The 21,281-nt window shown below is 40.2% G+C and overlaps 1 protein-coding gene across 9 annotated transcripts in view; it reads right to left on the bottom strand.

Moving 5' to 3' along the window:
- Positions 1-21,281, bottom strand: part of SLC10A7 (solute carrier family 10 member 7) — a 323,368-nt gene that overhangs the window by 280,292 nt on the left and 21,795 nt on the right. For all 9 annotated transcript variants that reach the window (XR_011561088.1, XR_011561087.1, XM_070769034.1 and 6 more), the window contains one exon: positions 15,067-15,142. Coding sequence is in view for 7 of the 9 variants with exons in the window: in XM_070769032.1 (XP_070625133.1) it covers positions 15,067-15,142 (76 nt within the window). In the remaining 2 variants the exon portion in view is untranslated. The remainder of the gene's footprint in view (positions 1-15,066; positions 15,143-21,281) is intronic.

Below are 21,281 nucleotides of genomic sequence, written 5' to 3'. Positions count from 1 at the left end.
ACTTTATAAATATATACAAATATATATGTAACTGGCAGGTAGTCAATGCACATATAAGCCAAAGAACCTAAAAACGGTACCTGCCCAGAATTTGGAAATGAAGGTATAAATAATCAAATTTTCTATACTATGATATAACAAATAGGAACATTAAATAAGATTAACTAAGAAAAAAGCTATGAATGTGTAGTTGATTAGACTAGTGTTTCCTCAAAATCATTAATGGACCCAGGGTACCTCCCTAAAAAGGAAAGTTTGATTATTAAAATGTAACAATAGAAATAAATCAAATTATTAAAAAATTTTGTTATTCAGAACATATGCAAACAATCTGATATTGAAAAATAACTAGATAGCAAATGTCCAATGTTTACGAAGAACTGTTCCAAGGACACGTGGTACCCGATTGTTTCTGTGGTCCGTTTGTCAGTTGGAATGGAACTGGGATGGTTTTCCAGGCTTTACACTTTAGAGGAAACATCCTACAACAAGCCTGTTCAATCTCCTTTATCTGGTTCTAAATTCCCAAAGCAATCTTTCCATAACTAATTTGACTTCCTATGCCCTTCAATTCCCAGAGGGAGTAATCTTGGATATCTAAAATGAATATTCCATATTATGGTAAGAAATATTTATACAAAAGTGTTGAGGACCTATGATACAAACTAACAAACTGCAATTACCATTTGTTAAATTTATTTAAAAATCTGCCATCTTGTAAATTTATTTAAATCCCATCCTCATATTGCAATTTATGGTTTATGTTTTATATTACTTACTCAACTGAAAATTATATGAAGGTACCATAATGTAGGAAGCTATAACAAGCATTCAACATATATTTTGAGTGATTAATGAATAGAATAAATGAATGCATACAGATGGCCAACAGACACATGAAAAGATGTCCAACATCACTAATGATTAGAGAAATGTAAATCAAAACCACAATGAGGTATCACCTTACACCAGCCAGAATAGATATCATCAAAATATCTACAAACAATAAATGCTGGAAAGGATATGGAGAGAAGGGAACCCTCCTACACTGTTGGCAGGAATGCAAGCTGTTACAACCACTATGGAGAACAGTATGGAGGTTCCTTAAGAAAATAAAAATAGAGTGACCAGATGACCCTGCAATCCCACTCTTGGGCATGTATCCAGAAGAGAAAAAAAAACATGATCTGAAAGGATACAGTCACCCCAATGTTCACTGCAGCACTGTTTACAATAGCCAAGACATGGAAGCAACCTAAATGTCCACTGATAGAGGAATGGATAAAGAAGATGTGGTGCATATATACAGTGGAATATTACTCAGCCATTAAAAGGAAAGAAAGAATGCCACTGGCAGCAACATAGGTGGATCTAGAGAGTGTCACACCGAGTGAAACATCAGATAGAGGAGAAATACCATATGACACCCCTTACACGTGGAATCCAAAAAGAAATGACACAAATGCACTTGCTTACAAAACAAAAAAATATACAGACTTAGAAAACAAACTGAAGGTTGCCCGGAGGGAAGGAGTAGTTAGGGAGTTTGGGATGGTCACATACACACAGCTATACTTAGAGTGGATAGCCAACAAAGACCTATTGTACAGCACATGAAACTCCACTCAATGTTATGTGGCAGCCTGGATGGGAGGTGGGTTTGGGACAGAATGGATACAGGTATATGTATGGCTAAGTCCCTTCACTGTTCAGCTGAACTATCACAACACTGTTAAGTGGCTATACCCCAATACAAAATAAAAAGTTCAAAAGAAAAAAAAAAAAAAGAGTAAATGAAGGAACTTAGAGCAAACTTTGAGGAAGCAATGATAATGACTCTCTAAACTAGGTGATTTCATCAGTGACAAACCTCTACAATGAGGATAATGCTGATGCCTGCTTGATATATTCCCTCACAACTTGTAAGTACTTCTGCATACGATTTCATGAGATCCTTGTAAGCAATCCTATGAAATAATGATCAAATACTATTGCTCCTCAAATGGGAAAACCTAGGCTCAGAGAGATCCAGGGCTTACCTGGTGAGCACTACTAGGTGAGCAGAGGGAAAAGGAGGAATCAAACACCTGCTCTGATTGCCTAGCAAGTGTATCCTTGGCTACAAGGTTAGCACAGTGGTGATGCTGAGCCTCAGCATGTTCAGCTGGTGTTAAGTACTTCTTACCCAAGATCAGGACTGGTCCTTGGATCTGAGGCAGAGCTGGACCCAAAGATGGAGGTCAAATGACTTCATCTATAGAAAGAGTCAGAAAGAGGACTCTGGCGATGTGGAACAGGGTGTTTCAAGATCAGGTCCCTGGAAGACTCTCCCATTCATATGGGAGAGCAGCTAGATAAGAAAAGGAGAGATGAGAGATGTAGGAACAGAATGAGGAGAGAAGAGGGTCAGGGAAGGAAAAGGGAGTTGGAGGCAAGTAGCCATGGGATCACAGGCTGCCATCAGGTCACGGAGGATGAGAATGGAGAACCGGCCCCTGCATTGGCTGAACAGATTCCATGGCCAACCATTGACAGGACTCATTTGGTTAGAGTGGTAGAAAAGGAAGACAATACAAGAGGCATTAAGGTATGAGGAATTCTAATTTGAGGCATAAAGGAATGAAACAATTCTAAGTTACACAAAGAATCTTGGGAAATCTAGATATGTTTCAAGCCAGTTGTATAGCAGCTTCAAACAAACACAGTCAGTTCTTTCAAGGGCTCCTAAGAATGCTAACCCAATACCGAAAATGAGACTAAAGTTAAACGGTAGAAATGGAAGATGCATATGGACATGGAATTCCTTGCTGCTATGACTTCTGTTCTTTCATCTGTCAAAGAGGAATCACTGTTACCATTTCCCAGAGAGCACAGGAGGCTGGAGTGTTCAGTTTAGTTCAGTTCAGCCACTCAGTCATGTCTGACTCTTTGTAACCCCGTGGACTGCAGCACGCCAGGCTTCCCTGTCCATCACCAACTCCCAGAGTCCACCCAAACCCATGTCCATTGTGTCAGTGATGCCATCCAACCATCTCATCCTCTGTCATCCCCTTCTGCTCCAGCCCTCAATCTTTCCCAGCATCAGGGTCTTTCCAAATGAGTCAGCTCTCTGCATCAGGTGGCCAAAGTATTGGAGTTTCAGCTTCAACATTAGTCCTTCCAATGAATATTCAGGACTGATTTCCTTTAGGATGGACTGGTTGGATCTCCTTGCAGTCCAAGGGACTCTCAAGAGTCTTCTCCAACACCACAGTTCAAAAGCATCACTTCGTCAGCACTCAGCTTTCCTTATAGTCCAACTCTCACATCCATACAAGAGTACTGGAAAAACCACAGCCTTAACTAGATGGACCTTTGCCAACATTACTTTGTTGGCAAAGTAATGTCTCTGCTTTTTAATATGCTGTCTAGGTTGGTCATAACTTTTCTTCCAATGAGTAAGGGTCTTTTAGTTTCATGGCTGCAGTCACCATCTGCAGTGATTTTGGAGCCCCCCAAAATGGCTGGAGCGTAGAAAGTACAAACAGGCCAGCTTGCTAGAGTGCTCAACATTGACAGCTATTTTCAGGCTGTACAAGATTGCTCCAGAAAACCATTAAACTCTCACTCCAAGCAAAGGCAGTGTGTGTGTACTAAGCTGCTTCAGTTGTGTCCCACTCTGCAATCTCTCATCTTCCAGGCTCCTCTGTTCATGGGATTCTCTAGGCAAGAATACCGGAGTGGGTTGCCATGTCTTCCTCCAGGGGATTTTCTCGACCCAGGGATTGAACCTGTGTCTCCTCTGTCTCCTGCAGTAGCAGGCAAGTTCTTTACCACTAGTGCTATGGGAAGCCCAACAAAGGCAGTGATCAAGTCCATTTCACAGAAGAGAAAGGCAAGGCACACAGAAGCCCAGTGACACCTGAAGCTGAGACAGTGACTGACAGATCAGATTTCCTCCTCACTTCAAGTCTTCTCTCCGCTGATCAGATCTACTCTAAATGCCTTTATAAATGTTTCAGTGAATCTTATCTTCATGCATTGGATTAGCAAGATCAACTCCCCACTGATAATGCAAAATAACCCTGAAATGTTTCATGCCTTGCTGATCAGCCAGAAATTGAACTTTCCGGCTCCGTCTGGGCTGTGATGATCTTGATCTTTCACCTCTAGCAAAAATCTTCTCATAGCTATAATTTTTAAGTTCATAATGAGTGCTTCATTTGCTTTCCAAGCAGATAGAAAACCTTTTTTAAATACACTCAGACTGCCATGACCTTCGTCAATGACTTAAAGAGTTCACCACATGTAATAATTTTCTTTGCTCAGGAGACACACTTAAGTTTTCTTTGAAGAAATTTGGGCAATAACCCTATTGCTGAAATTAAGCGCACATGCATGCATGCACACACACACACGCACACACACACACACACACACACACACACACTTTCAACCTGTCACCTTTGTACCATACCTAAAATCAAAACTTTTCTTTAAAATGTACTTAGAATTCTGCATGACTATCAAAGGGTTCTAAAATCCTTCAGCCTGCTAACTAAAATACAATAAAAATGTCAGCTAAATCTATTTATAGTAAAAGAAGCACACCATCTTAACTAAACAAGCAGACAGGAACAAACGCAGTCCAGATCCCACATGGAACTGCAGGCTGCCCCACACAGCTGAAAGAGGCTGAACTCATTTGGGGTACCTCTTGGAATTTTTTTAAACTAAAGAAGAAAAACTGATTTTAATGATATGGGACAATGTAAAGCCATGCTAGCCTATTTTGCCTATTTCTGTGAGGTTTATAGCATGAAATAGAGGTTTTGAATAGTATAACATCATACTCCATGAAAGCTTTCTGGAAGGCAGGCCCCAGATCTTAGTCTCCTTTTTGACTCCCTATGGAAGAAGGCACTGCCTACAGGAAGAGGCTGCTGAACTACTGCTGACTATCATATTCTATTTCTTTCTTTTTTTTTTTGAAGGGCAATACAGAATTATCTTTATTTTTAAATACATTAAAAACAACAACACAGGTATTAGCACCTGGCATTTAGGTACTATGACTATCATATTCTATTTCTAAAGTTGAATGGTGGGCACAGTGGGGTTTATTATTAGGCCTTAAACTGTATATATGTTTTATGTACCTTCTGTAGGTATGCTATCTCGTAATTTTAATAAAGGAAAGAAAGAAGAAAGAGGAAAATCCTGAGGCCTATCAACTATACATTTTAATTCAATAGGTCTCAAGTGGAGATTAGGGATTTTCTTTTTTTTTTTTTTCTAATCACCCCAGGTAATGCAGATGTGGGCGATCTACAGAATTCACTTTGCGAGACAAACAAAAAAGTAAACCAACATAAATAACATGCCTATAATTAATATACGGCTTTCGTGGTGAAGGTGTCTTATTTTCATGGTTCAAATTATCAGGTTTAGCCTTAACACAGAGAACAAAGTATTTAACATAAAATATTACTCTTAGATATGCCTAGATATTTCTTCCTAACTTGCTCTGATTTGTCTCTAATTTATAATGCTTTTCATTTCTTTTTTTCCTTCAAATATTTGAGGGAAGAAATCCATGATTATATTTCTCTCCTACTTGGTTCATCGCCCAGACTCACACAATTTTACAAAGTTATACAGCTTTGGAAATTTACTCAGGAACTAAGACCTCATATTTACTTCACATTTTGAGGAATGGCTTTTAGCTGAATCATTCCCAACTTCAGCTTGCAAAAAAATGAAATATCAAGGTAAAAAAAAAAAAACAGTGTATCTTTTCCCAAACACTTACCCCTCTTGCTTTTTCATTAAACAACAGTATAAGTGTCAAATGAAATAAAAATACCTCTGTAACAACAACATGAAAACCACATAATACTTTCTCTCCAAACTCAGGAAATTATTTTCCAGTTTTATTTTTTTTAAAGAAACTTCTTTAAGAAATACCTGTGGTAGTTACTAAAAGGTAGAAGTTACTCGAATTTGAGTGCAATGATTCTCTTAGCAAATCCTATAAGGCTTAAAACCTATGTAAGGCTTTTGGAGGAAAAAAAAAAACATGTCTTTTACCACCAAACTTTGGAAGAGAAATGTATACAGTTTTAAACCAAAAAAAAAAAAGAAAAAAAAAAGTGTTTATCCTACGTCTCACAAGTTAGAATAGAAAACATTTTGATCTATCTTCTTTTTTACACTTGACAATGAAAATAGGGTTCACCAAGTCATCACTTTCTCTATTATTCGAAAAAGGAACTAAAACTTCATGCACACACATACATACACACACATAATCACCATCACCACCAATCAGACCATGTGAACAGCACACACTACAACCCTGGAGTTTGAAAAATCACATTTAAAACACCGGAATGAATAAATAACAATCACAAAATAGAAGCTAACCAAGTTTCTAATATTTAAATGAAAGTAATTTAAAATTTAAAAGCCACAAAATAAGACTGTCAGTCAGCTATACCCTCAAACAGTCTCAATCTAATACCTCAAGGGTGTGCTGGCATTCTAGCATACATGCACTGCTCTGCACGCACACCGAGTTCCCACGGCCACTGCAATGCTTATAGTTGGCTCACTGAAACAACAGTGATGTAGGTTATCAAAGCAGAAATTGTTCCTTAATTTTAACAAAAAGTAATAAGGCTATTCTCACCAAAGGACAAGACGTGAGTTTAAGGGAGGCAATAACTTTCAACTCATGACAAAACCTTTTCTGTAACCACCAATCTTATGGAAAAGGCATTTACAATGAGAGGTATATAAGTAACAGAAAAAAATTCCTACTAAATTATATAATAACTTTACAAAATGAATGAACAGAATCATTTCAAATGACACTACTCTATCTGCATACATCCCCCAAATCATTAAATACAAATAGGCTACACAGTTACACATTTTAACCCATGAGTTCAGTTCAGTTCAGTCACTCAGTCGTGTCCGACTCTTTGCGACCCCATGAATCGCAGCACGCCAGGCCTCCCTGTGCATCACCAACTCCCGGAGTTCACTCAAACTCACGTCCATCGAGTCAGTGATGCCATCCAGCCATCTCATCCTCTGTCGTCCCCTTCTCCACCTGCCCACAATCCCTCCTAGCAGAGTCTTTTCCAAGGAGTCAACACTTCACATGAGGTGGCCAAAGTACTGGAGTTTCAGCTTTAGCATCATTCCTTCCAAAGAAATCCCAGGGCTGATCTCCTTCAGAATGGACTGGTTGGATCTCCTTGCAGTCCAAGGGACTCTCAAGAGTCTTCTTCAACACCACAGTTCAAAAGCATCAATTCTTCGGCACTCAGTTTTCTTCATAGTCCAACTCTCACCTCCATACGTGGCCACTGGAAAAACCATAGCCTTGACTAGACAGACCTTTGTTGGCAAAGTAATGTCTCTGCTTTTGAATATGCTATCTAGGTTGGTCATAACTTTCCTTCCAAGGAGTAAGCGTCTTTTAATTTCATGGCTGCAATCACCATCTGCAGTGAATTTTGGAGCCCCAAAAAATAAAGTCTGACACTGTTTCTACTGTTTCCCTATCTATTTGCCATGAAGTGATGGGACCAGATGCCATGATCTTCATCTTCTGAATGTTGAGCTTTAAGCCAACTTTTTCACTCTCCACTTTCACTTTCATCAAGAGGTTTTTTAGTTCCTTTTCACTTTCACTTTCTGCTATAAGGATGGTGTCATCTACATATCTGAGGTTATTGATATTTCTCCCAGCAATCTTGATTCCAGCTTGTGCTTTTTCCAGCCCAGTGTTTCTCATGATGTACTCTGCATAGAAGTTAAATAAGCAGGGTGACAATATACAGCCTTGACCTACTCCTTTTCCTATTTGGAACCAGTCTGTTGTTCCATGTCCAGTTCTAACTGTTGCTTCCTGACCTGCATATAGGTTTCTCAAGAGGCAGGTCCAGTGGTCTTGTATTCCCATCTCTTTCAGAATTTCCCACAGTTTATTGTGATCCACACAGTCAAAGGCTTTGACATAGTCAATAAAGCAGAAATAGATGAGACCCATGAGAGCATATGCTAAATACAAGTATTAAAGATGTATATATAAGTATGTGAGATCATAAAGTCAATGTCAAGAAATAACAGAATCTAGAAGGAAAAATGTTTTCTTAAATGTACAAACACGGCAAAGGATGGTCAGTTGGAAAGAACAGGGCAATGTGGAAATGTACCCCAGTACACGTACTTGTGTGGGTACAGAGCCACTGTGTACAAGGCAGAGCAGACAATCACAGTGAATAGAATCGAAATCTTCACCTAGCGGCACGTGACACTGGACTCAACTCTTCAACCTTTTCATGTACAGGCACCAAAAATTTCTCCTTCTATCCTTAGATAAGATTTTACTAATATACAGTACAAAAGATTAAGTTTCCCTTACATTTATTTCAACAATAGCCTACCCTCAGTTACCTTATAACAGTACTTTCAGTTCAGTTCAGTTCGGTCGCTCAGTCACGTGTGACTCTTTGCGACTCCAGGAATGCAGCACGCCAGGCCTCCCTGTCCATCACCAACTCCCAGAGTTCACTCAGACTCACGTCCATCGAGTCAGTGATACCATCCAACCATCTCATTTTCTGTTGTCCCCTTCTCCTCCTGCCTTCAATCTTTCCCAGCATCCAGGTCTTTTCCATTGAGTCAGCTCGTCCCATCAGGTGGCCACAGTATTGGAGCTTCAGCTTCAACATCAGTCCTTCCAATGAATATTCAGGACTGATTTCCTCTAGGATGGACTGGTTGGATTTCCTTGCAGTCCAAGGGACTCTCAAGAGTCTTCTCCAACACCACAGTTCAAAAGCATCAATTCTTTGGCAATCAGCATTCTTTATAGTCCAACTCTCACATCCATACATGACTACTGGAAAAACCAGAGCTTTGACTAGATGGACCTTTATTGGCAAAGTAATGTCTCTGATTTTTAATATGCTGTCTAGGTTAGTCATAGCTTTTCTTCCAAGTTGCTAGGCCTTTTAATTTCATGGCTGCAGTCACCATCTGCAGTGATTTTGCAGCCCAAAACCATAACGTCTGTCACTGTTTCCATTGGTTCCCCATCTATTTGCCATGAAGTGATGGGACCAGATGCCATGACCTTAGTTTTCTGAACATTGAGTTTTAAGCCAGCTTTTTCACTCTCCTCTGTCACTTTCATCAAGAGGCTCTTTAGTTCCTCTTTGCTTTCTGCCATAAGGGTGGTGTCATCTGCATATCTGAGGTGATTGATATTTCTCCTGGCAATCTTGATTCCAACTTGTTCTTTATCCAGCCCAGCATTTCTCATGATGTACTCTGCATATAAGTTAAACGAGCAAGGTGACAATATACAGCCTTGATGTACTCCTTTCCCAATTTGGAACCAGTCTGTTGTTCCAGGTCTAATTCTAACTGTTGTTTCTTGACCTGCATACAGATTTCTTAGGAGACAGATCAGGTGGTCTGGTATTCCCATCTCTTTCAGAATTTTCCACAGTTTATTGTGATCCACACAGTCAAAGGCTTTGGCATAGTCAATAAAGCAGAAATAGATGTTTTTCTGGAACTCTCTTGCTTTTTCCATGATCCAGCAGATGTTGGCAATTTGATCTCTGGTTCCTCTGCATTTTCTAAAACCAGCTTGAACATCTGGAAGCTTACGGTTCAGGTACTGCTGAAGCCTGGCTTGGAGAATTTTGAGTATTACTTTACTAGCGTGTGAGATGAGTGCAACTGTGCGGTAGTTTGAGCATTCCTTGGCATTGGCTTTCTTTGGGATCGGAATGAAAAGTGACCTTTTCCAGTCCTGTAGCCACTGCTGAGTTTTCCAAATTTGTTAGCACTTTAACAGCACCATCTTTTAGGATTTGAAATAGCTCAACTGGAATTCCATCACCCCCATTAGCTTTGTTCATAGTGATGCTTCCTAAGGCCCACTTGACTTCACATTCCAGGATGTCTGGCTCTCGGTGAGTGATCACACAATTGTGGTTATCTGGGTCATGAAGACCTTTTTTGTACAGTGCTTCTATGTAATCTTGCCACCTCTTCTTAATATCTTCTGCTTCTATTAAGTCCATACAGTTTCTGTCCTTTATCGAGACCATCTTTGCATGAAATGTTCCCTTGGTAACTCTAATTTTCTTGAAGAGATTTCTAGTCTTTCCCATTCTATTGTTTTCCTGTATTTCTTTGCACTGATCACTGAGGAAGGCTTTCTTATCTCTTCTTGCTGTTCTTTGGAACTCTCCATTCAAAGGGTATATCTTTCCTTCTCTCCTTTGCTTTTCACTTTTCTTCTTTTCACAGCTATTTGTAAGGCCTTGTCAGACAATCATTTTGCCTTTTTGCATTTCTTTTTCTTGGGGATGTTCTTGAGCACTGTCTCCTATACAATGCCAGGAACCTCTGTCGATAGTTCTTCAGGCACTCTGTCTATCAGATCTAATTCCTGGAATCTGTCTGTCACTTCCATTGTATAATCGTAAGGGATTTGATTTATATCATACCTGAATGGTCTAGTGGATTTCCTTACTTTCTTCAATTAATTTTAGAAAGGCTTAAAACTTAAAATTATCTAATATCTTTGTGCACATCGTTTTCTCCCATAATTTCATATAAAAATAAAAGAGTCTATTCACTTCATATCAGAAGATATGACCAAACTGGACTTTGCAAGCTTCTTTTCTGAAGCTCAGCGTTCAATATTTGTGAACAATTATGTCTCACTCTCCAGGACTTCAAAAATTCTTGATAATCATGAAACTGCATAATAAACATTAAAGAACTAGAACAATGATGCTAGAAGACAAAGAAGATGTTCATAAATTCTATATTACTAAAATGCAACATTAATGTAAATATCCACTGGGGGATGAACATGTAGATATACATTCAAATGCTACATGTTAATGTCAAGAAAATGAGTGATCTTTGAACTTCTGCCAAAAGTCATTTGAGAAAGAAAAGGTTTTTAAGGGAATCACATTAGAAAGAGATAAATGACACTGTTAAACAAATTAACCCTTTCCTCAAATTCTTTCAAGGCAATAGATAGATAATCATAGCAGGCGCTAATCCAAGACTTTCGTAACTTCCCTACCTCGCTAATTATGTGGCAACTGAAAGAATCTCTTGGCATAATGAGATGTTGGTTAAATCCAGTTATCTGCCAATTCCATTCCTACACTTAGAGAAAACACAGATCCGTGACTCCTGACTTCACTTTAAAGGCAGGGCTTGATCTCAGCCGGTCCTTGGTGCTACCTGGCAACACTACTGTCCTCTCCGGGTGACTCACTCTCATCGACAGGGCAAGTCCACATTTTCTCCTCTCATCTGAAACATGAATAGCATTTACCCCACCCTCATTCTCATGTGTTATGAAAAAATAAAAGCCATCAGAATAAAACTTCCAAGCGTGCCCCTCAACCCATTTATACAGATCTATAGCCATGCACTCTGTCTTCCCTCCTATTATTATGAATAAATGGTCTAAGTTCCTACTGAAGCTCATATAACCCAACATCACTGTCTCTCACTTGATCAAATAAATTGCTCCAGCACTCTCTCTTAAATCCACAGCTCCCTCTCCACTGTACAGTTCCCATCATAATAGAAAATCCTGTCCTTTCTGAAAGAGTAAATCTTGACCACACATCCCTCTCTAAAAATAGCCCCATTTCTCTATTCCTTTTTATCACAAAGGACATCATAACCACGGTCTATACTTCTTGTCTCTAATTCTTCTCTTCCTGTTTTCCTTAAGCCTACTCCAAACAAGCTTTTGCCCCTGCCCTCTACCAAAACCAGTCTGTTAAAGGTTAACAGTAACCTCTGCATAGCTTAATTTAATGGTAAATTCTCAGAATTCATTTACACAACTCCCATCAGTAGAATCTGACATGCATGCATGCTAAGTTACTTCAGTCATGTCCAATTCTTTGGGACCCTTATAGACTGTACCACACCAGGTTCCTCAGCCTATGGGTACTCCAGGCAAGCATACTACAGTGGATTGCCATGCCCTCCACCAGGGGATCTTCCCTACTCAGGGATCGAACCCAAGTCTCTTAAGTCTCCTGCATTGGCAGACAGGTTCTTTACCACCGGCGCCATCTGGGAAGCACTGGTGTCAAAATCTGACACCACTCATCATATCCTCCTCCTTCACACCCCTTCTTCACCTGGCTTCCTGGATACCATGCTCTCTTGTTTTTCCTTCAGTCTCATTAATTATACTCTCTCTGTTGCCTTTGCTGGTTATTCCTCATTGCCTTAACCTCTTAATATTGGAGGGTCGCCAGGCTCAATCCTTGAACCTTTGCTCTTTTCTGTCTATGGAATCTCATACACAATCTTGGCTTTAAATATCATTTATTCATTGATGATGCCCTAATTTACATCTCCAGGTTTAGGCCACTCCCTCAACTCTCAACCCTTGTATCTATAATTTCTCACTGACATCTTCAACTGGATATGTAATAGGCATCTCGACATACAAAAAAAAAAAAAAAACAAACCAGTACTCCATGTTTACCATATGGCTGACATTACAAGTGTTCATCAGTCCAGTTCCCCTCTCCTTGAGGGCACAGGAATATGGTAAGGCCACACGACTTGTTCTGGCCAGTGTAATGTGAGCAGAAGCACCACATATCACATCCAACAGAAAAACAAAAAGTCCATTTGTGGTTCTCTAACTGTTGCCTGGAAAATCCCATGGATGGAGGAGCCTGGTGGGCTGCAGTCCATGGGGTCGCTAAGAGTCAGACGTGACTGAGCGACTTCACTTTCACTTTCCACTTTCATGCATTGGAGAAGGAAATGGCAACCCACTCCAGTGTTCTTGCCTGGAGAAGCCTGGTAAGCTGCAGTCCATGGGGTCGCACGGAGTCGGACACAACTGAAACAACTTAGCAGTAGCAGCAGCAAGCTCATTGGAAAAGACCCTGATGCTGGGAGGGATTGAGGGCAGGAGGATTAGGGGACAACAGAGGATGAGATGGCTGGATGGCATCACCGACTCGATGCACATGAGTTTGGGTGAACTCCGGGAGTTGGTGATGGACCGGGAGGCCTGGCGTGCTGCGATTCATGGGGTCACAAAGAGTCAGACACGACTGAGTGACTGAACTGAACTGAATCTCTCTATCTCTCTTATGGCACACCTAAAATGCTTTGTGCTCCATCCAGATGATGTACTTTCAAAACATAAGCCTTCACTAACCAGGTTTCCTTAGTAATGGCAAAGATCTTCCCACTGACTCACATGGGACAGGTACCATTAGCAAGAAATAACCCTTTATGATTAACTGAGATTTTGCCGTTCTTAGTTATCACAGTACACTGTGGCTACCCAGACTAAACAACCCCACATATTTGCTGTCACACAGCACTCTTCTCCACTTCAGCAAACTCCATCCTTCCAGCTGCTCAATCAAAAACCTTGAAGTCACTCTCGACCCTTTCTTCTCTCACACCCCACATCCAATCCATCAGCATATCCTGTGCCTTCAAAATACATTACGGAAAAACCCAAATGAACTTTTTGGCCAACTCAATAAATACAGAATCTTACCACCTATTGGTTTCTCTACCACCATTCTGCTCTTCAAAAGACACTGGTTAGAAAATCAAAGACAAACCAGACTGGGAAAAATATTTACAAAGCATATATATATATATATATATATATATAATAAAGGTCTTGTATCCAGAATATAGAAAATTGTCAAAGCTCATCAATAAGAAAGCAAAACACTCAATTTTGTAAAAAGCAAAATTTTAGTAGACATCTCCCAAAAGAAGACATAGATAACAAATAAGCACATGGAAAGATAAAAATGCTCACCATTATTAGTTACTGGGTAATGCAAATTAAGTAAAAATCACAGTAAGTGTGAGAGGTAAGAGAGATTCAAGAGGGAGGGGATATATGTATACCTATGGCTGATTCATGCCTATATATGGCAGAAACCAACACAATTGTAAAGCAATTATCCCCCATTTAAAAATACATATATCCTGCCTCACTCAAAGGTATGCTTTTCTTGGACTACCCTGATGGTCGAGCGGTTAAGAATCCACCTGCCACCGCAGGGGACACAGGTTCAATCCCTGGTCTGGGAAGATCCTGCGTGCTGCAGGGCAACTAAGTCTGCGTGCCACGACTCCTGACCACGAGCTCTAGAGCCTAAAAGCCATAACTACTGAGCCGTGCCCTGCAACTACTGAAGCCAGGCGCCTAGAGCCTGTGCTCTGCATCAAGAGAAGCCACCGCGACCAGAAGCCCGAGCACCATAACTAGAGAACTGCCCCTGCTCGCCGCAACTAGAGAAAGTCCACGCAGCAACAGAGACCCAGTGCGGCCAAAAATAAGTACATTAATTAAAAAATGTTTAAATTTGTATTCTTTTCTGAGTGATAAGATATCAGGAGAAATAAGTGACTACAAAGCAGAGTCCCTTGGTACAAAGTCATAGGGACTCTCAGCCAAGAAGAACCACCTGTAAGTAGGTCCCACAGTTGACTACTGCCATCCCGATACATAAGCACTCCTCTTTGGCTACAGTTCCCTAGCAGTTGGATAATTTCTTTGAACTCATCTTAGAAACCTGGCCTCATTTCTCCTTTTTTAATACCGTCTTCACCTGCCATTAAACTTATACTGACCCTTTTTCCATGACCGTAGTTTGCCCTAAATTTTTTTAAGAACTGAGGAATGGCCATAGCGGGTGTCCTCAGTTCATGAGTCTTGGATGTAAAAGCCCCTTGGCTTGGATTCCTTGTCCTCTGTCTCCTCATTTCTCACTGAAGTAGAAAAATCACGATCTATCTCTGTTTCATTCACCTCCCTTGCTTTTCTCCTTGAAATCCTAAATTCCACTCATTATTGTCAATTTTAGCCTCTTTCTAATACATGAATCTACCCGCTTCTTTCATAAGCTGCTATAGTTATGCATTTTCTGTGATATGATTCCTTTGTCATAAATAAAATATAAAATAAAAGGATAGCACCCACTTATGTTTAAAAAAGCTAGCCCCATGACTCACCTCATTTCCACCAACTGCTTTGGTTAATATCACCGCAGAAGACACAGGCGGAGGCATGCAACCTACTGTCTGCAACCTGAAATAGAAAACAAAGAGCAATTATAAATAGGTTTCTTTTTTTTTTTCCAATTATAAAATTTTCACTACATTCATTCTAAAACAGCAGAGCTGGGAGAACATTTATTGGTGCACATGTTCTGTCAAGTTCAGACAATTCTGTATGAGCCAACACAGCTTAGTAGAAACTCTCACTCCATGCCACAGATTTGAGTGATCTCATTTTTTAAGTTATAAGCTCTTATACAATTCAGAAAACAGTCAGATTATGGTGAGTATAGTCATCGAAAATAACCCAAACGGTTTATCATTTGGTAAGTGTATATAAGCTTAGTTATTTTCAGGCATCTTTTCCTTATATGTTTTATAGGAAGACTTTTGGCAAAAATAACACTTTAAAACCTCTTGCAGGGCTTCCATGGTGGCTCAGTGGTAAAGAATTCGAATGCCAATGGAAGAGACAGAGGTTCGACCCCTGATCTGGAGAGATCCCACATGCTGTGGAGCAACTAAGCTTGTGTGCCACAGTCTTGCCTGGCAGCCAAAACTACTGAGCCCACATGCTGCAATTACTGGACCTTGAACACTCCAGAGCTTGAAACAAGAGCCAGTACTGCAATGAGACATCCATGTACCTCAACTACTCAGTATTGTCCATCACCAAAACTAGAGAAAAACCTCAGCAGCAACAAAGACTCAGTATAATCAAAAATAAATAAAGTTATATATATATTTTAAAAAACCTCTTGCAAAGTTCAAATGTATTTAACAAACACACAAGCTTACATTTGTTAATTCTTTTCCACAAAACAGCAATTCTGAAACTCATCTCATAAAAGACATTTTCATGTTGCTATAATATCATTGTAAAATAGGCATCATACAATCATATACTGCAAGGAGATCCAACCAGTCCATACTAAAGGCAATCAGTCCTGAATGTTCATTGGAAGGACTGATGTTGACGCTGAAACTCCAATACTTTGGCCACCTGATGCAAAGAACTGACTCATTGGAAGAGGCCCTGATGCTGGGAAAGATTGAAGGCAGGAGGAGAAGGGGATGACAGAGGATGAGATCATTGGATGGACATGAGTTGAGTAAGCTCCAAGAGTTGGTGATGGACAGAAAAGCCTGGTGTGCTGCAGTCCATGGGGTCACAAAGAGTCAGACATGACTGAGTGACTGAACTAAATTGAATCATATACTTAGATTCAGACCCTGCAGTAAATTCTAGTGTCTATTCTAAATTTGGTTCTTATTAATTATGTACATACTCCCTAGTTGTAATTAGAAGTCTATTCTCTTAGTTTAGAATAGAAAAATATATTGCATCACAAGCAAATGAAATTATGAGTAGTAAATCCAAGTATTAAAGATAAAAAAAAATTATTCAGCATTCATACAGAATATACATTCTGGGGACAAGGAGAAACTGGCCCAACTAAAGTGGAAAGTTTATACAAGGAATCAAGGACATAGAATACCTGACTAATATTTGAATGTAGGATCACAGGTAATTTTTTATTCTCTTTTGTAATAATGTATTATCTGCTGCTGCTACTGCTGCTAAGTCGCTTCAGTCGTGTCTGACTCTGTGTGACCCCATAGACGGCAGCCCACCAGGCTCCCCCATCCCTGGGATTCTCCAGGCAAGAACACTGGAGTGGGCTGCCATCTCCTTCTCCAATGCATGAAAGTGAAAAGCGAAACTGACGTCGCTTAGTCATGTCCTACTCTTAGCGACCTCGTGGAATGCAGCCTACCAGGCTCCTCTGCCCATGGGATTTTCCAGACAAGAGTACTGGAGTGGGTTGCCATTGCCTTCTCCAAATGTATTATCTAATATTTACAAATGAATTTATATTAGCTCTGAAATAAGAAAAAATAAAGGTTTTCATTAATTTTGACTGAAGACTTAAGAAAAAATCCTTATATGGAATTTCAGTTCAATTCACACGAATATAGGAATTTTTTTTTTTTTGGCCATGCCTCATGGCTTATGGGATCATAGTTCCCATACCACGGATTGAACCTGGGCCCTTAGCAGCAAGAGCATAGAATCCTATCCACTAGACCACCAGGGAATCCCCAAATATGGTCTTCTTTTAAGGTCTATTTTCCCAAGTGATGTTCAAGTAGTGTCTGATCATGAATTTCCAATCTCTCACCGTTTCTTGTGATCATCACCGTGAACATCATTAACACTTACTAGGCTTTACTAGACAATAGACACTTTACTCATTTATCCCTCATGAGTATTTAAGATAAATACTACCATTCTCTTTCTGAAAACTGAAGTTAAGAAAAGAGTTAAGTGATACAACCAAGCTCACAAAACCACTTATCCAGGACTAAGTTATTCCTGAATCCAGGGACAACGACTTTAGCAAAGCCTGTTCCTCCAGCCTCTGCCTTCTATATTCCTTGCCACCAATACTAGTGATAAGCCCTCTCAGGTATTTTCAATCTTTCTAGCTTTTTCAATCTTTCCCTCTCTTCTGGTCTCTTCCTTTCTATGTACAAAGGAGGAGAGTTCTCAACATCTTAACAAAAAAAAAACCTAATCTATACATTTAATATATATGCTTTCTATAGGTAGGATATTACACAAGGGTATTAAAAAGAAGTATAAGGCATCATTTCTGCCTTCAAGAAGGCAAAACATTCAACACACAAATGTAGATAACTAACCTCAAAATTAGTATTGTTTCCTCAAGATATAGTCCTACCTTTATCACTGTGGCTCACTGCTGTGCTCCACTTACTTGACCCCAAAGCTCATTCTCTCTCTACTCCCCTGGAATCTGACTTATGACCCTCCTAGTAAAAGTGTATGTGCACACACATGCTCAGTCTTGTCTAACTCTTTGCAACCCCATGGACTGCAGCCCACCAGGCTCCTCAGTTCACGGGATTCTCCAAGCAAGAGTACTGGAGTAGGTTGCCATTTCCTCCTCCAGGGGATCTTCCCCTCCCAGACTTCCCACCCCAAGTCTCCCATGGATCCTGACTTGGTGGGCGGATTCTTTACCACTTGAGCCACCTGGGAAGCCCCTCTAGTAAAAGCAGTAACCTTATAAATCACCAGAAATCTCCCACTCACTAAATTCAACATCCTTTTCCCTACATTCATTCTCCTTACCTCTTTGCTTCTCAAAGCACTCTATTCTCTTGGTTGTCATAGTACAGCATCATTCTAATTTACCTTGTGTTTTAAACAAACCCATTCAAGTTTTTTGCTGGCTACTACTTTCTTCTTCTCAATCTTATTTTCAAACCTGAATGGATAAGAATACTTAAAAATTTCTATTGCTAAACCCAGCCTCCATTCCCAAATCTGTACATTGCTGCCTAAGACTACCACCTTGAACTAAACTTGTCTAATACGGAATTTATGTATTTTCTAAGAAATCAACTTTGCCTCTCAATTGACTTTTATCTCTGTCAATGGATCAGTTTACTCCTAATGAACTAGTTTGAAACTTTGGAGTTAAGCGGAGCTCCACTTAGTCTTAATAAACCAATCAATCACCACAACCAATTTTCCACTGTTTTCCATGACTATTGTCATCATCCCCCTTCAGATGCTTTTTTGCCCAAGTCTAGACATATCTAAATGCCTACTCAGTGTTCTCTCTATCTCTACTCTTTCCTTTTAACACAAAAAGCTAAGGGAGTATGTACTCAGAATACATTTATTTCAGTGATTTAAACAGGATCCTGATACAAAAGTCAGCAACTCCCTCTAGTTAACATACTGAGTGTGTACTCTCAAATTGGGAGCGGACGGGAGAAAAAAATGAGTGACGAAAAGCTTTCTCTAAGTGAGGCAGACTAAGTCTGTACTCCTTTCAGTTCAATATCCTGAGCTGTGGAATTGTATGCCTTTTTTTTTTTTTTTATTTAGCATATGAAGATTACAAACTCTACTCTGCCTACACACCCAGGACAATACTATCAGATAATCTTCCTTAATGACCACTCTTGAGCATGCGTTCTCCTGTTTAGCACATTTAAGAATTCTCCATCATCCACAAATTTAAACCCAAACTCTTCAGATCAGTAGGTCCCACCTTTTGCAGCTTGGCCTTAAGGAAACTTTCTATCTTTGTCGCCCACTAATGCTTCATGTTTGAATTCTCTACTTTAGAGGTACACCATCCATGCTGAACTTCTTCCCCTCAGTTCAGTTCAGTCACTCGGTCAAGTCCGACTCTGCAACCTCATTACTGCAGCACGGTCCTTCACCAACTCCCAGAGCTTGCTCAAACTCACATCCATCAAGCTGGTGATGCCATCCAACCACCTCATCCTCTGTTGTCCCCTTTTCCTCCTGCCTTCAGTCTGTCCCAGCATCAGGGTCTTTTCAAATGAGTCAGTTCTTTACAACAGGTGGCCAAAGATTTGGAGTTTCAGCTTTAGCATCAGTCCTTCCAATGAACACCCAGGACTAATCTTCTTTAAGATGGACTGGTTGGATCTCCTTGCAGTCCAAGGGATTCTCAAGAGTCTTCTCCAACACCACGGTTCAAAAGCATCAATTCTTCAGTGCTCAGCTTTCTTTACGGTCCAACTCTCACATCCATACATGATTACTGAAAAAACCATAGCTTTGACTAGATAGACCATTGTTGGCAAAGTAATGTCTCTGCTTTTTAATATGCTGTCTAGGTTAGTCATAGCTTTTCTTCCAAGGAGCAAGCATCTTTTAATTTCATGGCTGCAGTGACCATCTGCAGTGATTTTTGGAGCCCAAGAAAATAAAGTCTGTCACTGCTTCCATTGTTGCCCCATCTATTTGCCATGAAGTGATGGGACGAGATGCCATGATCTTAGTTTTCTGAACATTGAGTTTTAAGCCAGCTTTTTCACTCTCCTCTTTCACTTTCATCAAGAGGCTCTTTAGTTCCTCTTTGCTTTCTGCCATAAGGGTGGTGTCATCTGCATATCTGAGGTTATTCATATTTCTCCTGGAAATCTTGATTCTAGCTTGTGCTTCATCCTGCCCAGCATTTCTCATGATGTACTCTGCAAATAAGTTAAATAAGCAGGGTGACAATATACAACCTTGATGTACTTCTTTCCCAGTTTGGAACCAGTCCGTTGTTCCATGCCTGGTTCTAACTGTTGCTTCTTGACCTGCATACAGATTTCTCAGGAGGTAGGCAGGGTGGTTTGGTATTCCCATCTTTTAAGAATTTTCCACAGTTTGTTGTGATCCACACAGTCAAAGGCTTTGGTGTAGTCAATAAAGCAGAAGTAGATGTTTTTCTGGAATTCTCTTGCTTTTTCTATGATCCAACAATGTTGGCAATCTGATCTCTGGTTCCTGTGCCTTTTCTAAATCCAGCTTAAACATCTGGAGCTCTTGGTTCACATACTGTTGAAGCCTAACTTAGAGAATTTTGAGCATTACTTTACTAGCATGTGAGATGAGAATGGATATAAGAGTTGGACTATAAAGAAAGCTGAGCACCGAAGAATTGATGCTTTTGAACTGTGGTGTTGGAGAAGACTCTTGAGAGACCCTTGGACTGCAAGAAGATCCAACCAGTCCATCCCAAAGGAAATCAGTCCTGAATATTCATTGGAAGGACTGATGCTGAAGCTGAAGCTCCAATACTTTGGCCACCTGATGCAATGAATTGACTCAATGGAAAAGACCCTGATGGCTGGGAAAGATTGAAGGCGGGAGGAGAAGGCAACAGTGGAGGTTGAAATGGTTGGATGGCATCACTGACTCAATGGACATGAATCTGAGTAAACTCCAGGAGTTGGTAATGGACAGGGAGGCCTGGTGTACTGCAGTCCATGGGGTCACCAAAAGTCAGACACAACTGAGTGACTGAACTGAACTGAGATGAGTGCAATTGTGCAGTAGTTTGAGCATTCTTTGGCATTGCCCTTCTTTAGGATTGGAATGAAAACTGACTTTTTCCAGTCCTGTGGTCACTGCAGAGTTTTCCAAATTTGCTGGCATATTGAGTGCAGCACTTTCACAGCATCATCTTTTAGGATTTGAAATAGCTCAGCTGCAATCCCATCACCTCCACTAGCTTTGTTCATAGTGATGCTTCCTAAGGCCCACTTGACTTCGTATTCCAGGATGTCTGGCCTTCTTCCCCTATAACTGGTTATACTTATCTAACAAATCA

Source organism: Bos indicus, chromosome 17, assembly GCF_029378745.1.
Source record: "Bos indicus isolate NIAB-ARS_2022 breed Sahiwal x Tharparkar chromosome 17, NIAB-ARS_B.indTharparkar_mat_pri_1.0, whole genome shotgun sequence".
Lineage (NCBI taxonomy): Eukaryota > Metazoa > Chordata > Mammalia > Artiodactyla > Bovidae > Bos > Bos indicus.
This window is presented reverse-complemented; position numbering and strand designations above follow the sequence as displayed.